The 26400-nt window shown below is 36.7% G+C and overlaps 1 protein-coding gene across 5 annotated transcripts in view; it reads left to right on the top strand.

Annotated features, from left to right (window-relative positions):
• ZC3H13 (zinc finger CCCH-type containing 13) overlaps window positions 1–22047 on the top strand; it is an 87428-nt gene extending 65381 nt beyond the window's left edge. For all 5 annotated transcript variants that reach the window (XM_004475436.4, XM_004475439.4, XM_004475437.4 and 2 more), the window contains 9 exons: window positions 13–186; window positions 3533–4088; window positions 5717–5820; window positions 6003–7187; window positions 7514–8035; window positions 10836–10985; window positions 12190–12390; window positions 15836–15999; window positions 21193–22047. In XM_004475436.4, the coding sequence (XP_004475493.1) occupies window positions 13–186; window positions 3533–4088; window positions 5717–5820; window positions 6003–7187; window positions 7514–8035; window positions 10836–10985; window positions 12190–12390; window positions 15836–15999; window positions 21193–21363 (3227 nt within the window). In that variant the 3' untranslated portion in view covers window positions 21364–22047. The remainder of the gene's footprint in view (window positions 1–12; window positions 187–3532; window positions 4089–5716; window positions 5821–6002; window positions 7188–7513; window positions 8036–10835; window positions 10986–12189; window positions 12391–15835; window positions 16000–21192) is intronic.
• The last annotated feature ends 4353 nt before the right edge of the window (window positions 22048–26400 follow it).

Raw genomic sequence — 26400 nt, 5'->3', positions numbered from 1 at the left:
TCGTTTGTTTAGGAAGTCGAGGCACAAGAGGTTCTCAAATTGATAGTCACAGTAGCAGTGGCAACTACCACGACAGCTGGGAAGCTCGAGGTAGCTACCCAGAAAGAGACAGCAGAGACCAAGCCAGGGATTCTTCCTTTGAGAGAAGACACGGAGAGAGAGACCGTCGTGACAACAGAGAGAGAGGTTAGTCAGATGGAGGAGACTGGATTTTAAAATGGTTGTCAATTCACTTTTTAATGTAAAGTATACTTTAACACAGTTGCTTAATAACTATTCAAATAATCTTCCTCCCCTTTTCCTTATTACTTAGCTTAGGAGAGATTATGTATAGAGCTAGCTACCAGTTCCTTTTGGCAACAGATGCAAGAACTGGTGTTCCATCTTTGACCTTAACTGAATATCTCACAACCATTTAAAGAATGTAGATAATTGGGTGCCATCCCTGACAATGCTGATGTGGAAGATATCTAAACATTCTCATCTGAGTATCCTAGCTGTTTACTCACTAACTGTGATAAATCAAGTCCTACATGGACTGCCAGCAGAGCAAGAAAAAATGACGATGATGGGTTGAGAATTGTTGGGAGAAACATTTTATTCATATTCTTTCCTGAGAAAATATATTATTTACATCTGCTAGTTTTATACTTTGGAATGTCTTAAGCTAACAATTTTCTGTTACTCTATTAAATAGTCTCTTAGAGAAACCAGTTTTGAAGTGAGATCATTAGGCAGCATTTAAGACAGGTTATAAGTACTTACTTGGGTGAGCTTTCATTGTTCATATTGGGGCCTCTACACATTTAAAATCTTAGGAAGATTTTCTAATCTTGGCTGGTTACTAAAGGAAGCTTCATTGTAATGCTGAGCTTATTATGGTGTGAAACTTGATAGGCCAGGGAATTGAATATTGATACTTAACTGTGGACTGAATCAAAGAGGTGGTAAGATAACTCGATATGCGTGTTATAGAAGAAGAGCTAAGTCTTTAGCCCTACTATGCTTTTGGGAGCATAGATGAAATCAGAGGCAGGAGAATTGTTTGGATTGAGTCCGCGAAGGTAAGCCTAATGCATTTGGATTTAAAAATGTGTAGGATTTCCTTAGCTGTGGAAGGACCTGGATTTTAGATGTTCTGTGTTGATACTTGAAATTGCTTCTTCTCTAGCTCCTTAATTTACCTTTTTCTACCTCCTTTCTGCAAGCTAACACCGTGTCCTGGTAATGCTTTTGTTGTTTTTGATATCTTTTTTCCCCTTTTAAAATTTTCATATCCTGACTCAGATTTTTCTTACCTTAGGTCTGAATTCTGTAGTAACATTTGGTTTCACCCCTTATATTTAGTTCAGCCACAATGTACTGAGCTTTTACTAGGTGCCAGGAACTTTGATAATTGCTTTACATATTAATCTTTATAATATTCTTATGAATGTAGATAGGATAAGATAATTCATATTTCACTGTTTAGGAGATTTGGGCTAAGAGAAAGGAAGTGATTTTTTCCAGTAGTACAGAGAAGTAAGTTCCAGAGCTGGAATTCAAACTCATGTCTTGTGCAAGTCTAATTCTCTTTCCATTTTACTTCATTATGACTACTTTAAAAAATATCAGTTGTATGATTAATATAGGAATATATTTTAGAGGTTAATGATACATTCCACAAATATTTATTGAGTACCCATGCCTGTCACTTTGCTAGGTAGTTGGAATACAATAGTCCCTCTCCTTGTAGAACTTAATAGAGGAAAAAAAACCTTCCACTCTCCCCACCTCCAAAATGATCAATGCTATAAAGGAAACAAACAGAAGACCCAGATAGATAAAGAATAAGACAAGAAAATCTCCTTTAGATAAAGTGCTTATGAAAAAAATTTGAAGAGATGATGTTTATGCAGAGATGTGAACAGAAGAGAACCTAGCTTTGCAAATATTGAGGGTAGGCGCATTCCATGTTGAGGAAAGAGAAAGTTCAAATTAACTTAGATGGGAAATAGCCTTTCTGTATTCTAGGAACTAAAAGAAGACCAATGTGATTAGAATGTGATGAGCAACAGAAAGATTGATAGAGGTTGAGAAAAAATATTTGCCCAAGTGTCTTGTTCTGTGCTCTGGGGCTTAAATCTTCCCTTTAGTTCGTCACAATCTATAATTAGTGTACAAGTAGACAATTTGTGTGATAAATGCTACTACTGTATAAAGTTCTGTGAGTAGACAAAGGAGCAAACACATTCTTAGGAAATTCAAGAAAGCTCCTTAAAGAGGTGACATTTGAATTCAGGCTTAACGAATAAGTAAGAATTACCAACAAGGAGTGATGGAAAAAAGAATTTTGTGGGGAGAGGGGGCAGCTTGTGCAGACACATGAGACTTAAGGAAATACATGGTGGAGTAGAAGTATGCTGTAACTGGTGAGAAAGGAAAGAAGCTAGCGAAACAGATTATTGTGAGACTATAGGCCAGATTGCAAATAATGGCCTGATAAGTCAGGTTAAAATTTTAAAAATTTAATTACCTTTCATTGCCTCCAAGATAACTACTTTTAAGCTATTGGAAGAAATAAGAGTTTTTATCAAAAAAGTTTAAGAGAAGAGCCTGGGGAAAGATGGAAGACAAGATACCGAGCAAGTTAGGTCTTGTAGATGTAGTCATCTAAGAAGGGCGGATTAGGGTCTGAGTGACTTAAACCTGTAGGGGTGAGAAGAGAAAATGGAATAAGGAGGTATTTTAGGAGTGGAATTGAAGGGACTTGAATGTGAGTTATATGTTTATAACTTGAAGTTCCAGCTTTTCATGAATGGTTATGTCATTTGTTAAGAAAATACATGAAGAAAAGTACATCTAGTAGAGATACACTTTAGGGGAAAGTTAGTCGTTAATTAAATGTATATCACTAAGATGAAACACTTCTTACATTTGATTATTTCAAGATTGCTAAGCACCAGTACCCTTAATATTCTAGTATGAGGTAAGAACTTGATATTGCTGCAACAGATATTGACAGCTGTTTTGTTTTACTATATTTTCTTCACAGAATAGCTACACTTTGATGTGTATATATTTTGGCCTGGAATTAGAAGTGTAACTTACAAGGGAAATGTTTTTTTTCCTTCAGCTCCTATGTTCTACACCTCCTGCTGCCCCTTTCCTTTGCCACCAGTGTTCTCAGGTCCTGCTGAGGGGACAGAGAAGATCAGAGATGAAGGGCGGAGAGGGCAGAAGTGGGTTGGAGCAGTGGGCTTGAAGTAGGGTAGGGAGCATGCAGAGATAGGTGAGATGGGGGTCAGAGGGAGCAGGAACAGAAAACATAGTCAGGAGAAGGTAACAAAATCACCTTTAAGAAAATAATATTTTCAAGATGTAAGGTTGATTGTTCTTTGGATGATTACACTAAAAGTAAATATAGTACACAATTTATGATTCATTGCCAGCGTGACCCTATACCCAGAGAAAATTTAAGATTTGCCTTGCTGTCTTAACCAATGGGTTATCTTTGGAATTAATCACTGACAAAACTTGATTTTCATTGTAGATCAAAGACCAAGCTCACCAATTCGACATCAGGGAAGGAATGACGAGCTTGAGCGTGATGAAAGAAGAGAGGAACGAAGAGTAGACAGAGTGGATGATAGAAGAGATGAAAGGGCTAGAGATCGAGATCGGGAGCGAGAACGAGACAGAGAACGGGAGAGAGAGAGGGAACGTGAACGGGATCGGGAAAGAGAGAAGGAAAGAGAACTAGAAAGAGAGCGGGCCAGGGAAAGGGAGAGAGAAAGAGAAAAAGAGAGAGACCGGGAAAGAGAGAGAGACCGTGACCATGATCGGGAGAGGGAAAGGGAGAGAGAGCGAGAAAGGGAAAAAGAACGGGAGCGAGAGAGGGAAGAAAGGGAGAGGGAGAGAGAGAGAGAACGAGAGAGGGAAAGAGAGCGAGAACGGGAACGGGAAAGAGCAAGAGAAAGGGAAAAGGAACGAGAACGTCAGAGGGATTGGGAAGACAAAGACAAAGGGCGAGATGACCGCAGAGAAAAGCGAGAAGATCTCCGAGAAGAGAGGAGTCTAAGAGATGGACATGATGAGAGAAAGTCAAAGTAAGGACAATTGTGAATCAGTTTTTAAAAGTCGTGTTTCAGTCTAAAATTGGAGACATTTTATCTCATGTTTTTCATTCTGCCCCTTAATTTTCTGTTAATTCTTTTTTCTCTTTTCCCTCTACATTTTCTTGTATTTCAATTTTTTTATTATATAGTTAGTATTTAATGTCTTTTTAATTGTCTAGAAAAAGTGTCAGTTTTTCCATTCTACTCTTTCTATATCTAGGGTTATACCTGTCAATTAGCTGCCCTCTCTGTGTTGGGGCTCTTATTCTTTGAGAACAAGGGAACTAAGCCAATCACTGTGTGCATGGAAATTCTGGGCTTCCCATGCCTACCCTTAGAGCTTAGCTGGGATTGGCCAAGGAAGAGAAGAGGAGCTCTCCAGGGGAAGAATGAATGCCTCTCATTCTAGGCTGTCCCTTTCTGGACTATTGTGTGGCATCAACCTAGTAATTCTAATCATTAATCCAGCAACTCTTTACTGGTAGGTGTTGGGATCTCAAAATTGGCAAGACCCAGGTCCTGCTCTGAGGAGCTCACATTTGTTTTGGAGATTAAGATGCATGGACAGGAAAGGATTGTGGGCAACGTGAATAGACAGATCATGATGACCCTCCTGATGACCCTCCTGTCTCTCCTGCTAGGGCTGTGCTCCAGGACTTTTCATTTGTGGGATTTGTCCAACCCAACCCAGCTTCCAGGCCTCTTTTCTCTGGAATGTGAAAGCACTTGTTCTGGAGAGAGGAATAAAGAATGATACAAGTGTTTGGGGTGTGGTTTGTTTACCTGCCACATGTTAACTAAGGTCTGAAGACCCCCGAGGTCTTTGAATGAGCTTTGGGTCCAGGGTCACGTGACAGTTCTAGATCATAACTGCCCCATCTGTGATTTGTAATACATTCCTCCCAGGTGGCCTGAAGGACTGAAGGCTAGAAAGGACTTGAAGGACCCCAGTCCAGACTGCTGCACGAGTGACTGCATTGACTCAGAAGTGTCACACGTCTGGCTAGGGCAGGAGAAGGGCCATACCACAAAGCAGTTGATCACCAGCTGTAGTGATTTCTTGTCCATCTTCCATAACTGACTGGGCATAGTGAAGCTCACCTAAGAGTGTGGACAGTCCTCCATATCCAGAATGAATTCTGGGGAGAAATCCTGCCCTAATACGGCGCTCCCTTCTCCTGACTGTGACTATACACTGGAAAGTTCCCCACCCATCGCCCCACCTCCCTCCCAGTGCCCAACACCTACCGTCCTAAGGTGCCCACACACTGCTGCAGAGGCCAGAGGCCTTCCCCCAGTATAAGAGGTACGACCGCCAAGCCCCTAACATAATTTAAACAGCCTGGGTGACGTGCGTTAGTCATTGACTTTCCTACTTCTCTCTGGGTACCTGAGGGCCAGGAGAAGAAATGTTGCCGTGAATTTTATGTCATCATTGTAAGTCTTTAGCAAATGAAGTTAAGAATTGTACTGAAGACACTGAATTTCTTTTGCATGGTGTAGCTCTGACAATATTGCTGTCCTCCGATGATGTGTCACAGTAAAGAACTGCTAGTAAAACAATGTCATAAACAAATCTCTTTCACCTGGAATTTTATAAACTGTGTTTGTCCATTTAGGAAGCGCTATAGAAATGAAGGCAGTACTAGCCCTCGTCAGTCACCTAAACGTCGACGTGAACATTCTCCTGATAGTGACACTTACAACAGTGGAGATGATAAAAGTAAGCAGAGTTTATTTTCTGTGCTTCCATATTCAGGTTTATTTTGATTTTTATTGAAATCGTTGCCACTCAAAAAGTTTTAAAATGAAAAATAGAAATTGGCTTTTATGGTTTTTTATATGTACTGTGCGATGTTTATTAACCTGGTGAAAGTATAATTGCTTTTATCTTTTTTTGTATAGATGAAAAGCATAGACTCTTGAGCCAGGTTGTACGACCTCAAGAATCTCGTTCTCTGAGTCCATCCCACCTTATAGAAGATAGGCAGGGCAGATGGAAAGAGGAGGATCGAAAACCAGAAAGAAAAGAGAGTTCAAGACGCTATGAAGATCAAGAATTCAGAGAGAAAATTTCTTCTGTAGATAAGCAGAGAGAACAGACAGAACTCATGGAAAGTTCAAGAGCACGTGTACAAGACATTCTAGGACACCACCAGTCTGAAGATCGAGACACATCTGATCGAGTTCATGAAGAAAACAAGAAAAAAGCAAAAATTCAGAAGAAACCAATGAAGAAAAAGAAAGAAGATGATGTTGGAATAGAGAGGGGCAACGCAGAGACAACATCTGAAGATGGTCAAGTATTTTCACCCAAAAAAGGACAGAAGAAGAAAAGCATTGAAAAAAAACGTAAAAGGTCTAAAGGTGATTCTGATATTTCTGATGAAGAAGCAGTCCAGCAGAGTAAGAAGAAAAGAGGCCCCCGGACTCCCCCTATAATAGCTAAAGAGGAATTGGTTGAAATTTCCAACAGTAAGGATATTATCCTAGAGGATCTCCAGAGAAAAGAAGATACGGCATTCAGTGACTGGTCTGATGAGGATGTGCCTGACCGCACCGAGGGGCCAGACCTGGAGCACACTGCCTCCACCGCCACAGCTGCAGGCTCTCTGCCCCCTCTGCCTTCTCTTCTTCCTCCGCCACCCCCTATGGCTGCTATCCCTGCTGCCACTGCCACCTCCTTCACCACACTGGCCACTGCTGTTCCCACCTCTGCCTCCACCTCTACCACCAGTGCTGCTTTTACCAATGAAGAATCCCATAGAAAAAGCCATAGAACACGAATGGAAAAAGTCGAAGCACCTCATGTTACTATAGAAGATGCCCCTCATCGCAAGCCAGTGGATCAAAAGAGAAGCAGCAGCCTTGGGAGCAATCGGAGTAACCGGAGTCATACATCAGGCCGTCTGCGCTCCCCATCCAATGATTCTGCCCATCGAAGCGGAGATGACCAAAGTGGACGAAAGAGAGTACTGCATAGTAGCTCAAGAGACAGGGAAAAAACAAAAAGCCTGGAAATCACAGGAGAGAGAAAATCCAGGATTGATCAGTTAAAGCGTGGAGAACCTAGTCGAAGCACTTCTTCAGGTAATAGAACTGAATTAGGATCTAGCCAGTGTTTCCTATATTGGTATATCTTAAACAAGCTCTAATTCTAAAGTAATGCTAAATTACTTTAGATAATAATGTGATCAGTTCTATTAATGTAGTTATATTGTGGAAATGGACAAGGAAACATGTTTTGACATTTTTATGTGTATTTAATTAGCACTTTTAGAGGTGAATTTTTTCTCAAAATGAGTTTTTTGGATATTTGGAATAAATATAGAAAAAAGAAATTATAAATTTCAGGAACTGTAAAATAAAGACTTTTATTATGTGTTAACTCTGTATACATGCTGTATTTCTTTTAGATCGCCAGGATTCAAGAAGCCATAGTTCAAGAAGAAGTTCTCCTGAGTCAGATCGACAGGTCCATTCAAGATCTGGGTCATTTGATAGCAGAGATAGACTTCAAGAACGTGATAGATATGACCATGATAGAGACCGCGAGAGGGAGAGGAGAGATACAAGACAGAGAGAATGGGACCGAGATGCTGATAAAGAATGGCCACGAAACAGGGACCGAGATAGGTTGCGGGAACGAGAGAGGGAACGAGACAAAAGGAGAGACTTGGACAGGGAAAGAGAGAGACTAATTCCTGAGTCTATTGAAAGGGACAGGGACAGAGACAGAGACAGATCCTTTGAGAGTACTTCTCAAATAGAGTCTATAAAACGCAGTGAAACAAAACTGGAGAGTGAACATGAAAGAGAACTAGAAGGTACTTCCCGAGACTCAATAGCTTTGGATAAAGAAAGACTGGATAAAGATCTGGGATCTCTGCCAGGATTTGAAGCTATAAATAAAGCGGAGAGGACCGAGAGTGTGGAAGGTGAGTGCCACAGCCTTTTTTGTAACACTGCTCTGTTCCTTTACATATTTCATAGGAAACATCTTTTCTTTATTCCCTTAAATAGTACCTGCAAGGCAGCCTTGGTTCACATAAGCCTGAATGAAATAAAAGATTGCTTATATGCAGTTACTATAAATGTAATGAGTGACCATCACTCCCTTTTTTTTTTTGATGTTTATAACAAATAAAATCACAAAAATTGAAAGGAATGCTTAGCCTTGCTCAGGGAGGAATTCGAAGAAATACTCAAGGAACCCATTTTCTATGGTAGTTGAGAACAAATATGTGAAATAATAACACTATCTGAAACTGTACTGAATGACAATTTGTATCTAGAACCCTACTGGTACTCCCCACTGCTAAAATGTGGAGACTTCTCTGAGTGGATATGAGTGGATGGAAACCTGAGAAGTCCACGGCAGCCTTTCCCCTGCTCAGAGCCAGCCTCCGCTGTATGGACCCTCACTCTTCACTGCCTCTGCTCTTCAGCCTTAACCCCCATCTACTGGACTTTCTCTGGGTGGCCTGCATTCTCTTGTCCCTCTTGGTACCAGTTCTTCCTATTGCCTTATGGACCTTTTCCCTTGCATCTTACTCAAACTTCAACTCCCAGTCTTTGCGTGGTTTATTCTCCGAAGCCTCTGCTCTTCCAAATTTCCATAGCACCTTGTTTATATATCTGATAGCATCCTCACGCTATATTATAATTTCGTGGTTTTCACTCCCTGTACTGTGCTCCTTTGCTAGGAAGCATAGCTTTTTTTTTTTTTAAGATTTATTTATTTATTTATTTCTCTCCCCTTCCCCCTGGTTGTCTGTTCTCTGTGTCTATTTGCTACTTCTTCTTTGTCCGCTTTTGTTGTCAGCGGCACAGGAATCTGTGTCTCTTTTTGTTGCATCATCTTGCTGCATCAGCTCTCCATGTGGGCGGCGCCATTCCCGGGCAGGCTGCACTTTCTTTCGTGCTGGGTGGCTCTCCTTATGGGGCGCACTCCTTGTGCGTGGGGCTCCCCTACGTGGGGGGCACCCCTGTGTGGCATGGCACTCCTTGCGCGCATCAGCACTGCACATGGGCCAGCTCCACACGGGTCAAGGAGGCCCAGGGTTTGAACCGTGGACCTCCCATGTGGTAGATGGATACCCTAACCACTGGGCCAAGTGTGCTTCCTGGAACCATAGCTTTTTATTTCTTTATCATCAAAACTAGAGTGAAGGCACAATAAACTGCTGATGAATGAAAATATGTTCCCCCTGTACATATATGCACCATGTTTTATTCCTTGGTAAGTGTATTAGTTAGCCAAGAGGTTGCTGATGCACAGTACCAGATATCTGTTGGCTTTTATAAAGGGTATTTATTTGGGGTAAAAGATTACAGTTATAAGGGCCTTAAGACTCCAATTCAAGGTTACTTCCTTACCACACCCTGTTGCCATATGTTGAAGCAAGATGGCAGGCGATATCTACAAGAGTTCAGCCTTCGTCTTCCTCTTCCTCTTAAGGCTCTGTAGGTTCTGCTGCTTCTGAACTCAGCTGTAAGCTGGCTCAGCGTTTGTCTCTCTTCCTGGGCTTACCTGCTCTGGTCACTTCACAAAATCAGCTGTAAACTATTTGGCAAATTGCTCAGGTCTCTTCCCAGGGCCTCTGCCTTATCTATGGAGCTATCTCTCTTCCTCTGTGTTTCTTCTCTGTATATCTACTTCTGTGTTCTTAATTGAGCCGACCATGGGGTGGGAACTCAACCCTGCACGCCCTAGTGATGTGGTTGAATCAAAGCCCTAATCTTAACGTAGCCAAGTAAATGTAAACCCTTTGAATTTAATACATTCAAAGGGTATCATACCCATTGGAACAGACAAGTTTACAAACATAATCAAATACCTTTTTGGAATTCATAAATAATGTCAAACTGCCACAGTGAGTAATGGCTTCCCTGAGAATTCTCCTGGAAAATTTGCCTCCTTGAAACTCTGCAGTTCTGGTAGCAGTGCTTACCCTGTTGATCTGTGATAATCTATTTCAAGCCCCAAGAGTATGTAAACAGTAATATTTATTATTATTTTTGTTTACCATATTGTAGCATTAAGCCCAGAGTAAAAATCACATTCTTTAAATATCCTTATATCTCTTGGGTTACCTGGTTAGATATTCCAGTATGCCACTCTGTTATATATTTCTCCACTGTTTGACTGGACGAAAGCATTTTTCACATCACATTTTCATCTCAATTTTGAGAAGTAGGTGCTCAACCACGGAGCTACACCCACTCCCCTAACTGATCGTTTTTGTTGTTAATTGTGGAAACAAATACAACATAAACTTCCCATCACAGCCGTCCCAAGCACAGTATTCAATGAGATTAATCACATTCACAATGTTGTAATAACTACCTTCCATTACCAGAGCTTCCCTACCCCTCCCCCTGTTAAAATCTGTCTCTATAAAATTGGTTTATTCTAGGTATTTCATATAAGCAAGACCATATAATATTTGCTTTTTTATTCCTGGCTAATTTCACTAAACCTTATGTCTTCAAGGTTTATCCATGTTTTAGCAGGTACCAGAATTTCATTTCTTTTTACTACTGAATCGTATTCCATTTTGTGTATATACCACTTTCCATTTTCTTTTGCAATTACCAAGTGTTTGAATAATAAGGAAAATTATTTTTCTTATGAAAAATTCTTTTCAGATTTCTCTTTAGTGTTCATAGCCTCTCTCTTTTGCCTGATTTAAACCTTTTTCCCTTAAGGCTGAAATGAATTTTTCTGTGTGACAGGAGATGAAGAATCCAAGTTAGATGATGCACATTCATTAGGCTCTGGTGCTGGAGAAGGGTACGAGCCAATCAGCGATGATGAACTTGATGAAATCCTGGCAGGTGATGCTGAAAAGAGGGAGGATCAACAGGACGAGGAGAAGATGCCAGGTAATCCTTAGCAGTGGTTGTTGAACAGAAAGAGAATTGGATTTATGGTATTAAGGTCATCATTGTTCCCTCTCATGCTATAAGAATTAGCATCAAGCAGTTAGAATTTTCCCCCTTTATATTTAATTAAGGTTGCAAATCCAATAAAATGAAATTACAGTCTGTATTCCCTGCTTATTTTTAACTCAGTGAAAGAAAATAAACATTGCCTATGAAGTAGAAAGGGCCTCCTTTCAAATAGCAAAATTCCAAGAGCTCCTTTCAGAACTTGAGTCATGTTATATGACCTGAATCTACCCAAACAACTGCTTAGCAATATTTTAGATGGTAGGTGTATGGTGCATTGCTTCACACCTGTAGTGCAACAGACTAACTTTTTATGTAGTCATTCAGAAATTTACAATAGTTGAAATTATTTTGAACACTGTATTCCTGTATCATTTTCTAAATTCAGTAATTAACATTTTGACTTGTAGCAACACCCCCTTGTTCTGTTAATGCATCGTAGTTAGTCTGATTCTTAGTAACATTTTTAAAAAATCGTAGTGAGGGTCTTTGCTTTGTCTGAGTAGGTAAAATATATTCTTATTTTGATTTAATTTCCTATTTTATTTCACAGTTTTTTCTCTAATGTGGAAAGTACATATGATTGCTATCATTATTATCTGGTATTAGGTATTTCTAAATGGACCATAATTCATTTTAATTTCCTCATTTGATCTCATCAATGGATTATTTGCTCTTGATGTTACTAATAGCTACTGTCTAACCTGTAAAAGAATCTTTAGAAACTTACTTGTTTTAAAAAAAAAAAATATGTGTGCACACGCATGCATGGAGATGAAATACTCTTGGATTTAACTCTTCAAAGTATTATGGTGTCAAGTTCCGAAGTGTCAGATGTAATCTTAGTGAAATAAAGGAGTTCTTTTACTGGGGAACACCCATGCATTTTAAATGAGTTATTTCGTGGGGGTGGGGTTTTTGTTTCCCTGTCTGTTTTCTTATGGTGGAAAAGTTGTTTTTTATTTGTAAGGGTATTTAGATTCTAAATATTAGCATTTATGGAAAAACTTTAAGAATATGACCTTGTTTTGATGCTTGTTATTTAGAGCTTCTTGTATTTCGTCTTGATTTATATTTCTCTGTAGGTAACAAGAATGCTGTTTCTTGTTGAAGAATTTTAATCTTTAACTTTTCACAGATCCATTAGATGTGATAGATGTGGATTGGTCCGGTCTTATGCCAAAGCATCCAAAAGAACCACGAGAGCCTGGGGCTGCACTCTTAAAATTCACACCTGGTGCTGTTATGCTGAGAGTTGGGATTTCTAAAAAGTTGGCAGGCTCTGAACTATTTGCCAAAGTCAAAGAAACATGTCAGAGACTTGTAGAAAAACCCAAAGGTAATTCCATTTCACTTTGTATAATGTCTGCTCTAACTATTAAGATGCCTTCAAAAGGGGTTCAGTGCTGTTATGAAACAGCTCTTGCAATATAGGAACTGGTTTTTTAGGGATCATTTACATTCATTATTTAATCCTCATGGTCAAAATTCCTTTTTTAGACTGATTTTGAAGAAAATTTAAAAGCACAGAAAAGTTGGAAGAGTAGGACAATGAACTTCTGTATTAAAATTATTTTTTAGGGGAGCAGGTATAGCTCAGCTGATTGAGTGCCTGGTCCCATGTACAAGGTGCCAGGTTCAATCCCCAGTGCCTCCTAAAAGAATTTTTTTTTTTTCACAGATGAGAAAGTTCAAATTTCAAAGTGCTTAACTTTCCTCAAGGCTAATGACGCAGATCCTGGATAAACAGACTAGTTGTTTTTTCATATCTAAGTGAAGTGGGTGTTTTGGCATCCCCTTCTCCTGGAAAATAGGGAATTCTATCCAAATGCAGATATCTGGGTTGAGCCTATAACAAAGTGGCTTAAGAGCTTGGTCTGGATTCTAATAGGGCACACCACTTACTAGCTATTATTTAATTTCTCGTTTCATAATTGGTAAGCCAGGCATAATTATACCAACAACCTCATCATTGAGATGAGGATTAAATGGGTTTATACAAGTAAAACAGCTTAGACCAGTTCTTGGTATGTAGTTAGCATTCAATAAATATTAACTCCTTTTTTTTAGTTTGAATATATTCTATTACATTGATATTAGAACTTATTGTGTGACAAATTTTAATTATTTCAGAGCATTTCATTTAGTTTATGGATTTTTTTTTTCCTGTTTCTCATATGAAGCATACCTTATTTTGTTTTGGCAGCTTATTACTACTTTTGTTAATGGGGAGGGGGGAAGTGGGTGGTAAAATGAAGGAAAAGAAAGTAAAAGAGTAAAAGCAGCAGTATTATTTAACAATTGTTTGTCATGTCCCAGGAACTTAAAAAGTTTGGTTAAAAAATTAAATATTTTACTACTATGAAATTGAAAAAAAAATATTTTATGGGTTTCATGAATCCTTGCCCTTTATTTTCACCTGTTGCCATACATATTAAAACTTGATTTTTACATGACCTAATAAAATAGAATGTACATATCTGAAGTATATAAATTATAATTGTATATGTATATTAAAATGAAAATGAACAAAGGCCTGCATTCTTTCCCCAATCTTTCTACCTCATTTGATTGGCTGTCTGGCATTAAGCAGGTAATTGCTTTGGGCCTCAATTTCATTTGTAAAATAATGGGAATAAAATCTATAAAGCTATTTGTTCCTGTGGCTTTCATTATTCATCTTTTGAGTTAAAAATCTAGTATGATTTTGCTAATTATGATGCACAGTTTGGCCCTGACTTACTGATGACTTAACCAAAAGAATGAAAGCATATGTACTTGTTTATTATTGCTATGGTAGCTTTGTTAGAAAACTGATATATGATGCTGACTATAAGTTTCCTAAGGAATGGGGCTTTATTTTACTTACTGTTGTATTCATTGCTTAATGATTTATTCTTACTTATCATGCCATTTTCTAGAATAGTGTATGGCACATAGTAGATATTCAGTAAATAATTTGTGAAATAATTGATACTTATTTTTCTATTCTGTTTGGTTTCTTCCAGTGCCCTTGCCCTAGCACTGGAGGCAGTATACCTATACCCACCCCATATGTAATTTAAAAATAAATACTAATGCTGAAACATAAAACTTAACACATGTACTGACAGTTGTCTAGGTTTTCTGAGTGCAATGTGGTGAAGTTCTTTGAGCTGAACAGTTTCACTTATTTTGGTGCCTTTGCTTTCCTTATAATTTAGTCTTTCTCTTTCATGATTTAGTACTGGTCAGTTCAGAACCTGAAGAGAGTGGAAGTTTAGCAATGTGATATTCTTTGGAGGCTGGGAGAGGGGTGTTTGCAAGTGTGTTTTGTGTTTTGTGTTTTCTCTTGTGAGAAAGCAGAAAATCAGAGTGCTAAGGAAAAGATTTTTTCAAACAAGCAATTTTCTAGGAAGCACATAGTTTCATTGTAAATGTCTTCTGTATTTGCATATGTAGTGGAATGCTGGTTCATGCTCATTATTTTCAACTGTTGGTATGCATATGTGACTATGTCATTCATCGGCTCAAACTTTGGTATGTCTTAGTCACCTGAGACTGAAAAAAGATATCCTGGTCCAGTGGGAGGGATTTTGATTTCTGTAGTTCTGTTGAATTGGTGGTCGGGTCCAGGCACTGCATTTTAAAAAGCTCCTAAGATGATTCTGATAGACAAGTAACTTAGGTAATAACGCTATAATCAGGGTAGTTTGTTTAACTACATACCATACCCCAGCCATGTCTCATGGCTACTCTATATACAAAGTAATTTATAGCACCAACAATTTATCAGTTTCACCACTGATTTAACTTTTTTAAAATTTAAAACAAATTTAAAATTTTGGTTTAAGTTTTTCTTTATATTTATTAATACTATGTTTTCTACCTATTGACTGAATATATACGATGATACTAGTTTCTTTTTGTTAATTAACTAACCTCAGTATGCTTCACAGGTCCGAAAATTTAAATATAGTATATATTATAGTCCATTCGTTCTCAGTCCAGTGTGTGTGCTTTGTTCTACTTAGTTGTAATTTGTTGTCTTCTTTTGCAGGGTCTGACAATAACCTGTTGTTTGAATAGAGGCCATATGCCTGGTGCCTTTGGTACTTTTGGCTAACCCTTAAAATGTTAACTTTGAAGTTATTACTCTTTCTTTTATTTATTTGGATTACAGGCTGGCTCTGTTCTGTTATTTTTACTTCCTTTTGTGCATGTTGTGACTTCAAACTATGTGGTTTTAGTATATACATAGTCCTAGGTTTTATAGTGACCACATTTAGGAAAAAATAAGCAGACTGACCAAGACCTAATCACTTTTCTAACTTAACTGATTTTTTTTAAAGGTCCCATTCTGAATATTATTAATGCATTTGAAGCTTGTTATATAGTAAAATCATGAAATGTAGAGCTTTAAGAAGTGGTTGATGGTAAGCAACAGACTGAATTTAACTTTGTTGATTCTTAACTTGAAGTTTTCCTCTCCGGGCATTTTGTCTCAGTCATAGTCAGACTATTAGATTGAGAGAATCAATCTCATTCTGTCACCCAAGTTGCTTTGCTTATATCTTAGACACATTCAAAGTAGCTATCAGAACATTTCTTTTCATTTGATACTAGCAACATAACTATATGTTGAAAGTTCTTCAAAGAGAATGTATTGCTGTTAATGTAAAATACTTTACATTGATGTTGCCAACTTTGATAAAGTATAGGCTTTGTAGAATATTCAGCTAACCATTTAGTATCACTTTCCTTTTTTAAGGTAACATAATACATGTTCATTTTTTTATTGTAAGATGCAGACAATCTTTTTGAACATGAATTGGGGGCTCTCAACATGGCTGCATTACTACGAAAGGAAGAAAGAGCAAGTCTTCTTAGTAACCTTGGACCGTGTTGTAAGGCATTATGCTTCAGGCGGGATTCTGCAATCCGTAAGCAGCTTGTTAAAAATGAGAAGGTACTCTTATTTCCTTGAAAAAAATATGGTGTTTGGTGAATAGCATGAATGGTGTGGTTTTTTATTTGATTGCTTTAAAGTAAGATTATGGGCTCATTGTCTTTTTTTTTTTTTCAGTTTTGTTTTTGTGTCCTATACATGTAAAAGGAAGAATTCTATTAATGTTTATAATACTTAGCTTACTATCCTTAGTATTAGCTAACATTTCTTTGAAATAACAGCTTACTTGGTATTCAAAACTTGACGTGTAAAGAAAGTTTAAAATACTGTTTCTCTGAAATACTCATTTGTGGGAAAGCTATTTAGATAAGAATACATATTAGAAATTTATTTAAGCTGAAGATCAAGAAGATATTTGCCAGACACAGAGTGGGGAGCATCTTTATAGAAGTAATGTTTCTCAGAAGGTGTCAAATTGGAAGAGAGGTAAATAATTGGAAGTAATAATATAAACATATACTTGAGAAGAATAATGGGAAATGAAAGTAAAAATTAAGTTAAAACTGAAAGAGATGTGATGATGAGAAATTAACATCTTAGTCATTTTAAAGTTAAGAAACTGTGGGTTTGGTTTGTGCGTGGAGGGTTAGGCATGGCTGGTGTCACAAAAGAGGGTTGGTCCTAAAATGTTAGGGAAACCTTGACTAAGTTGCATCTGTTTCCCCCTAAATATTACTTTCAAATGATTAAAAATTGTTTCATGCTATACTTTGTTTTAATTTGTGTCCCTATATGATCTTTATTTGGCAACTTGATGTGTTCATTTTTGTTAGCATTTTATTGGGGGCATTTAGGAAGACATAAGGTTATAACATTGCTAAAGAAAAGGATAATTCATTAAAGAAAAATATTCAGAGTTGGGGAAGGGGGTTAAATTTGTGGGAAGGGAAGGGATGAACTCATCTCCAAAGATTAAAATGGAATCTGATAAGAGTAATAGACTTTTAAAAAATCATGTCTTGACTACATCATCACCAAGTCTTCCTGCTTAAAGACCCTCAAAATTTCTTCTGACACATTTCTTACAATCTCCTCTTCTCTGCTTAGGTTCACATCTCTCCTTCCAAATTTTCTCAACTGAAATTTCCTCTAAGAGAATTAAGTCCTAATACCCTAAGCAGCCATTATATGTAATGAATCAACTTCTCTCCTTTGTATTTCAAATGATATGCATTACCATTATCCTTTGTACTGCACTGAAAACTAGTCACTCAGAAATCATTTTCTGTGTTCCTTGGTTTCAGGTAAGAAATTTCAATTTAGAAAGGCTGTATGGTTGCAATCTCATCAGAGTCTTACCCCATTTTATGAAAAATATTTTATAATGTTCCCTGGTTCCGCCTCTAATATGCCATAGTGCCCCTTTAAAAATTGAGACAAAAACATACCTGTGAATTTCCCATTGAGAACCATTGTTCAGAACCATATAATCTGAGAGTTTCAGAAAGATAGTCTCAGAGTAGGCAAAACAAAAACAACAGAGAAAAGGCTAAAAGCCATCCAAGGGACCTCCTTTGGGGGTCAACAGACCAGGACAGTGCTGTGCAACTCCCAGGAGGACAACAGACAAAGAGATGAAGAATCCGAAACAACAAACATTAGTTACTAAACCCCTAGAGTGGCCAGGAAGGGCTCCCATCCCCCACCCTCAAAATAGTAAATCTGGATAAAATCCCTTGCTCACTGCAGCTGACTGAGAGGGGAACAGATGCTTCCTCCTTGTCAGCTGTTAACAAGGGAAGAGGGAGGGTGAGTTGGAGGGCTTCTTCACTGAATTCAGCCAGCAGAACCTACTTTGTACCTTGACTCTGGCCAGACCAGAAACATGGAAAAGTGGAGGTTGAAAGAAACATTTCTGTGGAAAGGTATGCCAGTGAGCACCATCTCCTGGCCAACCAGGAAATTGCAAGTAGAAAAACTGCTTGTAGATCTCTTTTTTGCCCCACCTTGGGATGAAAGAGGAGTTGTAACTACAGATCAAACAGACTTTGAAAGGGTAATAAGGGCATACTATAAACAATGTTATACATATAAATGACAATCTAGATGGGATGAATCCATCCCTTCAAAGTCACAAATTACCAAAACTTATTCAGGAAGTAATAGATAACAGAATAGTCCTATATCTTCTTTTCCCCTAATGAATTTGTAGCTAAAAACCATCTGAAAAAGAAATCTCCAGTCCCACATGGTTTCACTGGCAAAATCTACCATTCATTGAAAGAAGAAATAAGTAACAATTCTATGCAGTTTCTTCCAGAAAATTGAAGAGAAGGGAACACTTCCCAACTCATTTTATGAATCCAGCATTACTCTGATATGGAAACCAGACAAATATGTCACAAGAAAACTACAGACCTATATACCCTCAGAAATGTGGACACAAGAATCCTCAATGAAATATTAGAAATTTAAATCCAGCAGTATACTAAAAAGAGTAATACATTACGGCAAGCACATTATCCTGGGAATAGAAGTCTGATTCATTATTGGAAAATCAATCAAGACACATGATCATAACAATAGATATAAAAAAAACCATTTGACAAAATTGTGAACATTCTTTCATAATGAAAATTCATAGTAAACTGAAATTAAAGAAACATTATTTATATACTGGAATTAAAGGACATTTACAAAAAAAAAAAAAAAAATCATACTTAACCAGGAAAGTTTGAATGCTTTTTCCCTAAGATCAGGAACAGAAAGCAAGAATATCACTTTCACTATTCCTGCTCAGTATCATAGTCAGAATACAAGAGAGAGAAATAAGACATATAGACTGGAAAGGAAGAAGTAAAACTTACTGTAATGCATGTAAAACATGATTGCCTATATAATAAAGATTTCAATAAATTTACTCAGAAAAAAAAAAAATTCCTGGAACTAACAATGAGTGAGTTTAGAAGGGTTACAGGATCATACTGAAATCAATTATATTTCTTTATGAGAGGAGTAAAAACCTTGGAACTGAAATTTATAAAACAGTACACTTTACAGTTGTTTCCCACAAAATGAAATAGGTATAAATCTAACAAAACGTGCAGGATCTGTATGGTGAAATTTACAAAGCAGTAATGAAAAAAAAAAAATAAAGACCTAAATAAATGGAGAGACATGCCTTGTTCATGGGCTGGAAGACTTAATATATTAAGATTATAATTCTCCCAAATTGATCTACAGATTTAACACAATTCTAATAAAAATCCCAGCAGGATTTTTCATAGATGTGGGCAAGCTGATACTAAACTTTACCTGCTAAGTAGGGGAACTAGAAGAGCAGAAACAGTTTTGGAAAAAAAGAAGACTAAATAAAGTTGGATAACTCATGGTACCCTATTTTAAGACATACTATAAAGCTATGATAGTGTGGTATTGGTGAAGGAATAGACACTTAGAGCAATGTTACAGAATAGAGAGTCCATAAATAAACTCACACAGATATAACCAGTTGACCTGAGGGGGAGGGGTAACTTTTTTTTTCAAATGAAGCTTTTTATTTTGAAATAATTGGTCTTCATCAAAATTTAAAATTTTTGCTCTTTGAGAGACACTGTTAAGAGATTGAAAAGATTGGGAAAAAATATCTGCAAAACACATTTTTGAAAAAGAACTTGTATCACAAATTATATAAAAAACTCTTGAAACTTAAAAGTTAACAATCAGCCCTATTTTAAAAATGGACAAAAGACTTGAACAGACACTTCACCAGGATGCTTTATGGATAGCTAATAGGCTTATGCAAATATGTTTAACATTGTTAGCCATTAGGGAAATGCAAATTAAAAACCACAATGAGATACTATAACCCATTACGAAAGCTAAAATACAACATACACACACAAATCCTGACAATGTCAAGTGTTGGTGAAGATGCAGAGCACCTGGAACTCTGATATTACTGGTGAGAATTCAAATTGTAGAGCTACTTTGGAAAACAGTTTGCTCATTTCTAATAAAAAATGAAATGCACATTTACTATACGACCCAGCAGTTCCATTCCTAGGTATTTATTTAGAAAAATGAAAACTTATATTTGTATAAAACCTGTACACAGATGTTTTTAGCAGCTCTAGTCATAGTCTCCCCAAACTGGAAACAACTGCAATGTTCAGTATGCTGATAGCTAACTAACAATAAAAAGTAACAACTATAGGTATATTCAACAACATGGATGAATCTCAGAGGCATTATACTGAGTGAAAAACTAGTCTCAAAAGTTACATATCTCGTGATTTCATTTATATGGCGTTCTGGAAAAAGCAAAACTTTAGCAACAGAAAACATTAGTTGTTAGGGGTTCTGGAGAGGGCATGAGTACAAGGAGACAGCACAGGGAGTTTTTGGGGTAATGAAACTGCTCTATCCTCATCCTGGTCATGGTTACATGAATCTATACATGAGTTAAAAATCAGAACTATACATTAAAAAGTCAAATTTTACTGTACCACAATTTATTAAATAAAATAGAATTTTTTTAAAAAGAACGTAGATGTGATGAAGGAACCACAGTCACTTGTTTTTGAAGATCCTGGAAAAGAAGAGAAATAGCAGAATGCTTTAGTAATTCATATGTTACCCAAACTTCATTATACACATTGTTGGAGAACATTTAACAAAATTTTATGACAGTAACTGTCAGATATGCTAATATAGCTGTAAGCTACAATAATAGAGACTTTAGTACAAAGGAAGAGGTAGTTCCTCACTATAGTGAGTTGATGAGTTGTCTTCCAGAGAATTTGTTCAGGTTTAGAGCCCATATCTTGTCAGACTTTAACAGACTGGTAAGGAATATGGAATGTATAGCTCCATAAAAGAGATTTTATTTCAACTTGTGGAAGAAGTAACCCCTTTCAACAACAAAATATTTAGTGTGTTTTCTATTTGCTTCATCATTAGAAATGGTAAACTAAAAGCTGATTGATTCCTTGTCAGATTGCTGAGAGGATTCCCACTTTAAGGATGTGGTTTAACTGGGTAACCTCTAAAGGTTTCTTTCTTTTTCCAGGATTCAAATCTGACAAGATTTCCTAATTTTGGTTTTAAATCCAATAAAGCTAATTTAGTACCCATTCAAAATTAAGTATTCTTATAACTTTGATATTTTTATTAGAGCTTAACCTGCTTTTCTCACTGTCAGCTAATAATGTATATGGTTTTTTTGTTTTTGTTTTTCTTTTCTCCAAATAGGGCACTGTAAAACAAGCTTACACAAATGCTCCAATGGTAGACAATGAATTACTGCGATTGAGTCTTCGTCTCTTTAAGCGGAAAATTACTTGCCATGCCCCAGGACATGAAAAGACTGAAGATAATAAGCTTTCACAGTCCAGTATCCAGCAGGAAGTGTGTGTGTCTTAAGACTTAAGCTCAGTATGACATTTTGGTACTTTTTCCTTTCACACAGTGCATATTCTATTTCAGCTGTCTTCATTTTGACAAGCATTATTAGTAACAACGGCAGAAAAGATTTCTCAGCCATGTTTAAAGAGTGAAGAAGAACTTGGCTTTAAAGTTTAAAGATACTAGTTTTGACTAATTTAATATTTTACATTAATTTTTACATAGTACTTGATACTCATACAAAATAATGTGAAAACATCTAGAGTTAGTCGTTTTTTCTGTACCTTTTGTTAAAACTGAAGATTTCTGAAAATGGTTGTCATGCTCTTCCAATCTACAAATACATTTATGAAATGGAGCTACTGATTTAAGTTGTGGATCATTTGTACAGAAACTATGACTTTACTCAGAAACAATGTGTTCAAAGTAATTGCACACTCTATAGTACTGTGGTGTACAGAACATGTAAAAGTGAATGTTGGTGTACTGTGGTGTGTTTGTAGGCAGGTATCCAGCAAAAGGGAGCCAAAATACTTTCTTCCTTTTGAAAGTTCTAAAATAGTTGCTTAATGGGTATTTTTTTTTAATGTATATTGGTTCAGTGTATATTGGATGTATTTGGATTTTAAATATTGTTTTTCATTATCAGAGACTGTCTCCTATTTTTATTTTTAATAAATGTATTCCTTTCCTTGTTCTAGATGTACTTGCTCTTCATTAATCTTATTCTTGGTGTTCTGAAACATTTGTCATCAACATCACATGTTTCATGCTTCAAAATAGTTTACTGCTTGTGTCATTGGACAGCTGTAAATAATGTGATGATTTCAATATATACTTCAGATATAGCTCAGTAGTACATGAAACAAAACAAGAATTAACCTATTTAATCTGAGCTTTAAAATCCCACCATCCTTTTTTTCATAGCTATAGTCTTTGATAAGAAGTTTATGTCATAGCTTTTAAATATGTAAAAGCCTATCTTAATCTTCACCATAAAAATATTTGATTACATTAAAACAGATTTGCTTTTTAAAAATTGCAGTATACCTGCTCTGTTTATGTGTACATACTTAACTCATGTAGTGGCCTCTTAGAAGGGTTTGAAATGGGCTCCAAGCTGCAGAATTTGTGGGCAGGCAATAATAATAATAATAATAATGGAAATCAATTAAAATCATAATTCCATCATTGTCTCTAACAAGTTTTGTTAAAACTCTAAGCTTATAAGTCCTTTCTCAGTATCTTCCTTTCTAAAGGTAGCATAATATTTCCAATGTGAAGTTTTTATTCATTTCAGATATCATTGAGTACTTAATTTCTACCAAATTCTTATTCCAGCAAAGGAAATGGTCTTATTTTCAAATAACTTTAAAAGCATTTTTAAGAAAATTGCAAACAGGGCAAAAACAGGGCTTGACTTTACTAAACGTTTTGAATAAAGAGAAAAAGAAAAGATAAAATTCTTTAATGACTCTGGAGAATGAACACCCTTTGGGACAGGGCTTCATAATCTTTTTTATTCCATGGACCCTTTAGTAGGTCCACCATACTGTATATTATTTAATAAATATAACACACCTGCACCAACACATCCCCACAAGAATAACGTTTTTTTGAATTTCAATTCAAGCCATGGACCCCTTGTAAAGAAACCCTGCTTTAGGGAACTACTTCCTAATTCTCATGGATATTATTGTTGTCTGTAATATCTAATTCCCAGAATTGTGGGCTATGACCAGTAATGGTTTTCCCTTTTTGCCCACTGATTTAGGAAAATTATGTAACTTAATTACAGACTGAAAACCATGATAACTTTCTACGTTATAAAAGAAAATTTTTCAATATCTCTTTGTTCTTTTAGTCACAGTGTCCAGAGCTTTACATTTCCAGGATATTTTTTAAAAATTTGAACCATTCTCAATATTACTAACCATTGAAGTTCTTATAAAGTAGATGTTTTTATTGAATTTTCCATAAAAGTCCTTGAGCCATAATTAAAATCTCAAACCAGTGTTCTTGAAAATATCTTCTTCTAACCTGTACATTATTTGCTTATATAGTTAAAGCCCTTCTGTTTCATAACTGATAGATCCAGTTTGTTCATTTGCCATACTGCACAGCTGAACCCCAACTGCTGTGTAAGTAAAGAAGGAACAATCCAAAACAAATAAATCAAGAGTTAGCATTTAGAATTAGATATTGAGTCAGGTCTCTGATATTTTGGGCAGCTATCCTCACCATTTAGTGAAAGATTACACTGACTTGCAAAAGCTGAAACTTATTTCATAAAGATTAAGAATACCTAGGTAGTAACTTCTCTTTACTCCAGTCAGTGCAGCCTGTCTTCCGCATCCTACCCCATGACTACTTTAGGATTATGACTTATTCTTACTGACTTTGTATTTTGTGGCATTAGAAGAATACTCTGTATTTTTCCTTCTGTCCAATTGTGTAAAGCTTGAGGGATATCCAAATTATTTATTGTACTTGCAGACCTCAAAGAAGAACCTCCATCCCAACTTCAGCTTTTTATTGAAAAAGGTACAGTGTGGACCACTTTCAACCTTTCAAGGTGTGTTCCCTTTTACCGATTTTCCTATCTAAAATTATACAGCCAGCTGGCCATTGTATGGAGATGTACTTGACTTCGGCTTTCCTGTTTTTGGGAGGTACTAGGGATTGAACCCAGGACCTTGTATTAGTACATGGGAAGCAGGCACTCAATCACTTGAGCTACATTCGCTCCCTTATTATTTCTCTTTTATAAAACTTCTAAGCTTTATAATAAACTTCCTTTATTCAATAGATTTGTTTATCTTTGCACTGATTATTTTGAAAGCAGTAACATTCTGGGAGAATCCCTACTTTGAGTGGTAAAATAAGGTTTTATTAAATAGCTCCCTATGTGAATCCATAACTGGTTTCTCAGTTTTACTGGGGGTGTTATTTATTTCATACGTTCTATCAAGTTTGTCTTGATGTGTGACTTTGTGGACTTTGCAGTTTTGAATAACTCATTCTTTCCTAATCTAAAGTACTTTCAGTTGTGGCAAACTACAATTGCAATAAATTAGGCAAAGATGGGGTAAGAAAACAGATATAGTAATAAAATAATTGTAATAGTTGCAAAGAAAGAAAAGCTAAAAACTGAGATGGAAAATAATGGAGTGGAGGTTGGGAGTAGATGTTATTTTAGATTGATGGTCGGGGAAGGTTTTATGTATGCGTAAGATGAACCCTTACAAATGAACAGCAGCTAACAGGGTGAAGAGTAGGGAAGAACATTTCAGACAGAGGGACTGGAACATGCCCAGGACTAGGAAAAGGGCTTTGTTACATTTACGTTCCAAGAAGAAATACCCTATGTGACTTCACCAGTGCGTGTGGGGGAGCGGATGACAGAAAGGGTCAAGAACAGCATTTCTAGCACTTTTCTACAATGATGAAAATGTTCTTTATCTGCACTTTCCAGTATATGGCTCTTGAGCACGTGAAATGTGGCCAAGCAACTGAGGAAATGAATTTTAAATGCTATTTTATTTTTATTAATTTCAGTGTAAACGCTACACATGGCTAGTGACTACCATCTTGAACAGTGCAGGTCTAGATCTTGGCAAAGCATTGTGGAATATGGAAGTGTTTCCCGAAGTGGTACACAAGATGAGCCTTTCTTGTTTTTTTTTAATATTTAATGTTATGGTTACTTTTATTTAGAGCAAGCAATATTGATTTTCCATTTACTATATAATTTCCTTTTAGAATAAATGTTAATGACTAGACAAGTAGGGAAGGTGGTGTGGAGAGGACAAAAATTAGTGGTGCTTAAATAACTATGTTTAGAAAGTACAAGTATGTTTTATTTGGAGGCAAAAATAATAGAGGGGAATAGTGGTAAAATATTCAACTACATTGAAAAAAGCAAGCAGAAAGGAAGAATATAGAACAGATGCGATGAATAGGAAAACACAGGTTTAAATCCAAATGTATCAATAAATTACATTAAATGAAAATAGATTCAGTACTCTAATTAAAAGACAGGTTTCCAAACTCTGGAAAAACAGCTACATGCTACTTACAAGAGACTAATCTAAAACATAGACAAAAACTTTTAAAGTAAAGGGATGAAAGAAATATACTATGTAAACACCAAAAGAAAGCTATGTTAATATTCATCAGCTTCCATATGTATTTCATGTTTATTGCTGTGGTGGTTGCCAAGTGGTGATTTTCTCATTCCATCATTTCTTCTACATTTATTGGAATTTTACTCTAAAGAAAAGCTCCTCATCTCCCTTTTCTTTCACCACCTACTGAATCACTTGTATCACTGTGGTCTCATGGATTCTTATTTTATTCTTGTGTTATAATTTATTATGTTATTCAAATTCTTCAGGAATTTAGACTCACTCATTTAAATTCCGTGTGAATGGCAATTCCAATATTTAGTGCCACTTGAGGATCTGCTTCTGTGTGTGTTGTTTCTCTTGTTTTCTTTTTCTTTGTCTTTGCTACTTTTAGGCCTCTTTATTACATGCCAAAATTGTATTTGTAAACTGGTAGGAAAAAATTGAGGCCTAGGATGTTGTTGTCCCCCTCCAAAGACAAGTTTTGTTTGTTTCTACCATGTACGTGAGGTCACTATCAAACCAAGAGTACCTTAATCCAGTTTTCAGAACTGTGATGCCTGGGGTCACCCAGCTGCATGGAATACGGGCTGCAGTTCAAGCAGGAGCCCTTCTGGCTCAGCTCATTGCCAGGGGTCTGCCCTTAGTTCTGGATCCAAAGTCCAAGGGCTTCTCAGAGCCGCCATCCTTGGTGGGTGCTGCATGCCAGTATTGTCTGCCTTCTCCAGGAGGACATCACAGCCTCTGCTCAGCCCCTTTCTGGATTGTCTGATGGCCTCTGGACAAAACTGTCCTCAAATGCCAGGTTCACCTCTGAATTTTCATTTCCTGAATCTTGGTATGGGAATTAATTCGCCACCATCTTATTGGCTCTCCAGTGTTTACATTGATATTATTTTAGTATTTGGTCCAGCTTCTGTAGTTCTTG

The sequence above is a fragment of the Dasypus novemcinctus genome, chromosome 15, assembly GCF_030445035.2.
Source record: "Dasypus novemcinctus isolate mDasNov1 chromosome 15, mDasNov1.1.hap2, whole genome shotgun sequence".
NCBI lineage: Eukaryota > Metazoa > Chordata > Mammalia > Cingulata > Dasypodidae > Dasypus > Dasypus novemcinctus.
Note: the sequence above shows the minus strand (reverse complement) of the source record. Positions and strands in the feature narration are given on the sequence as shown.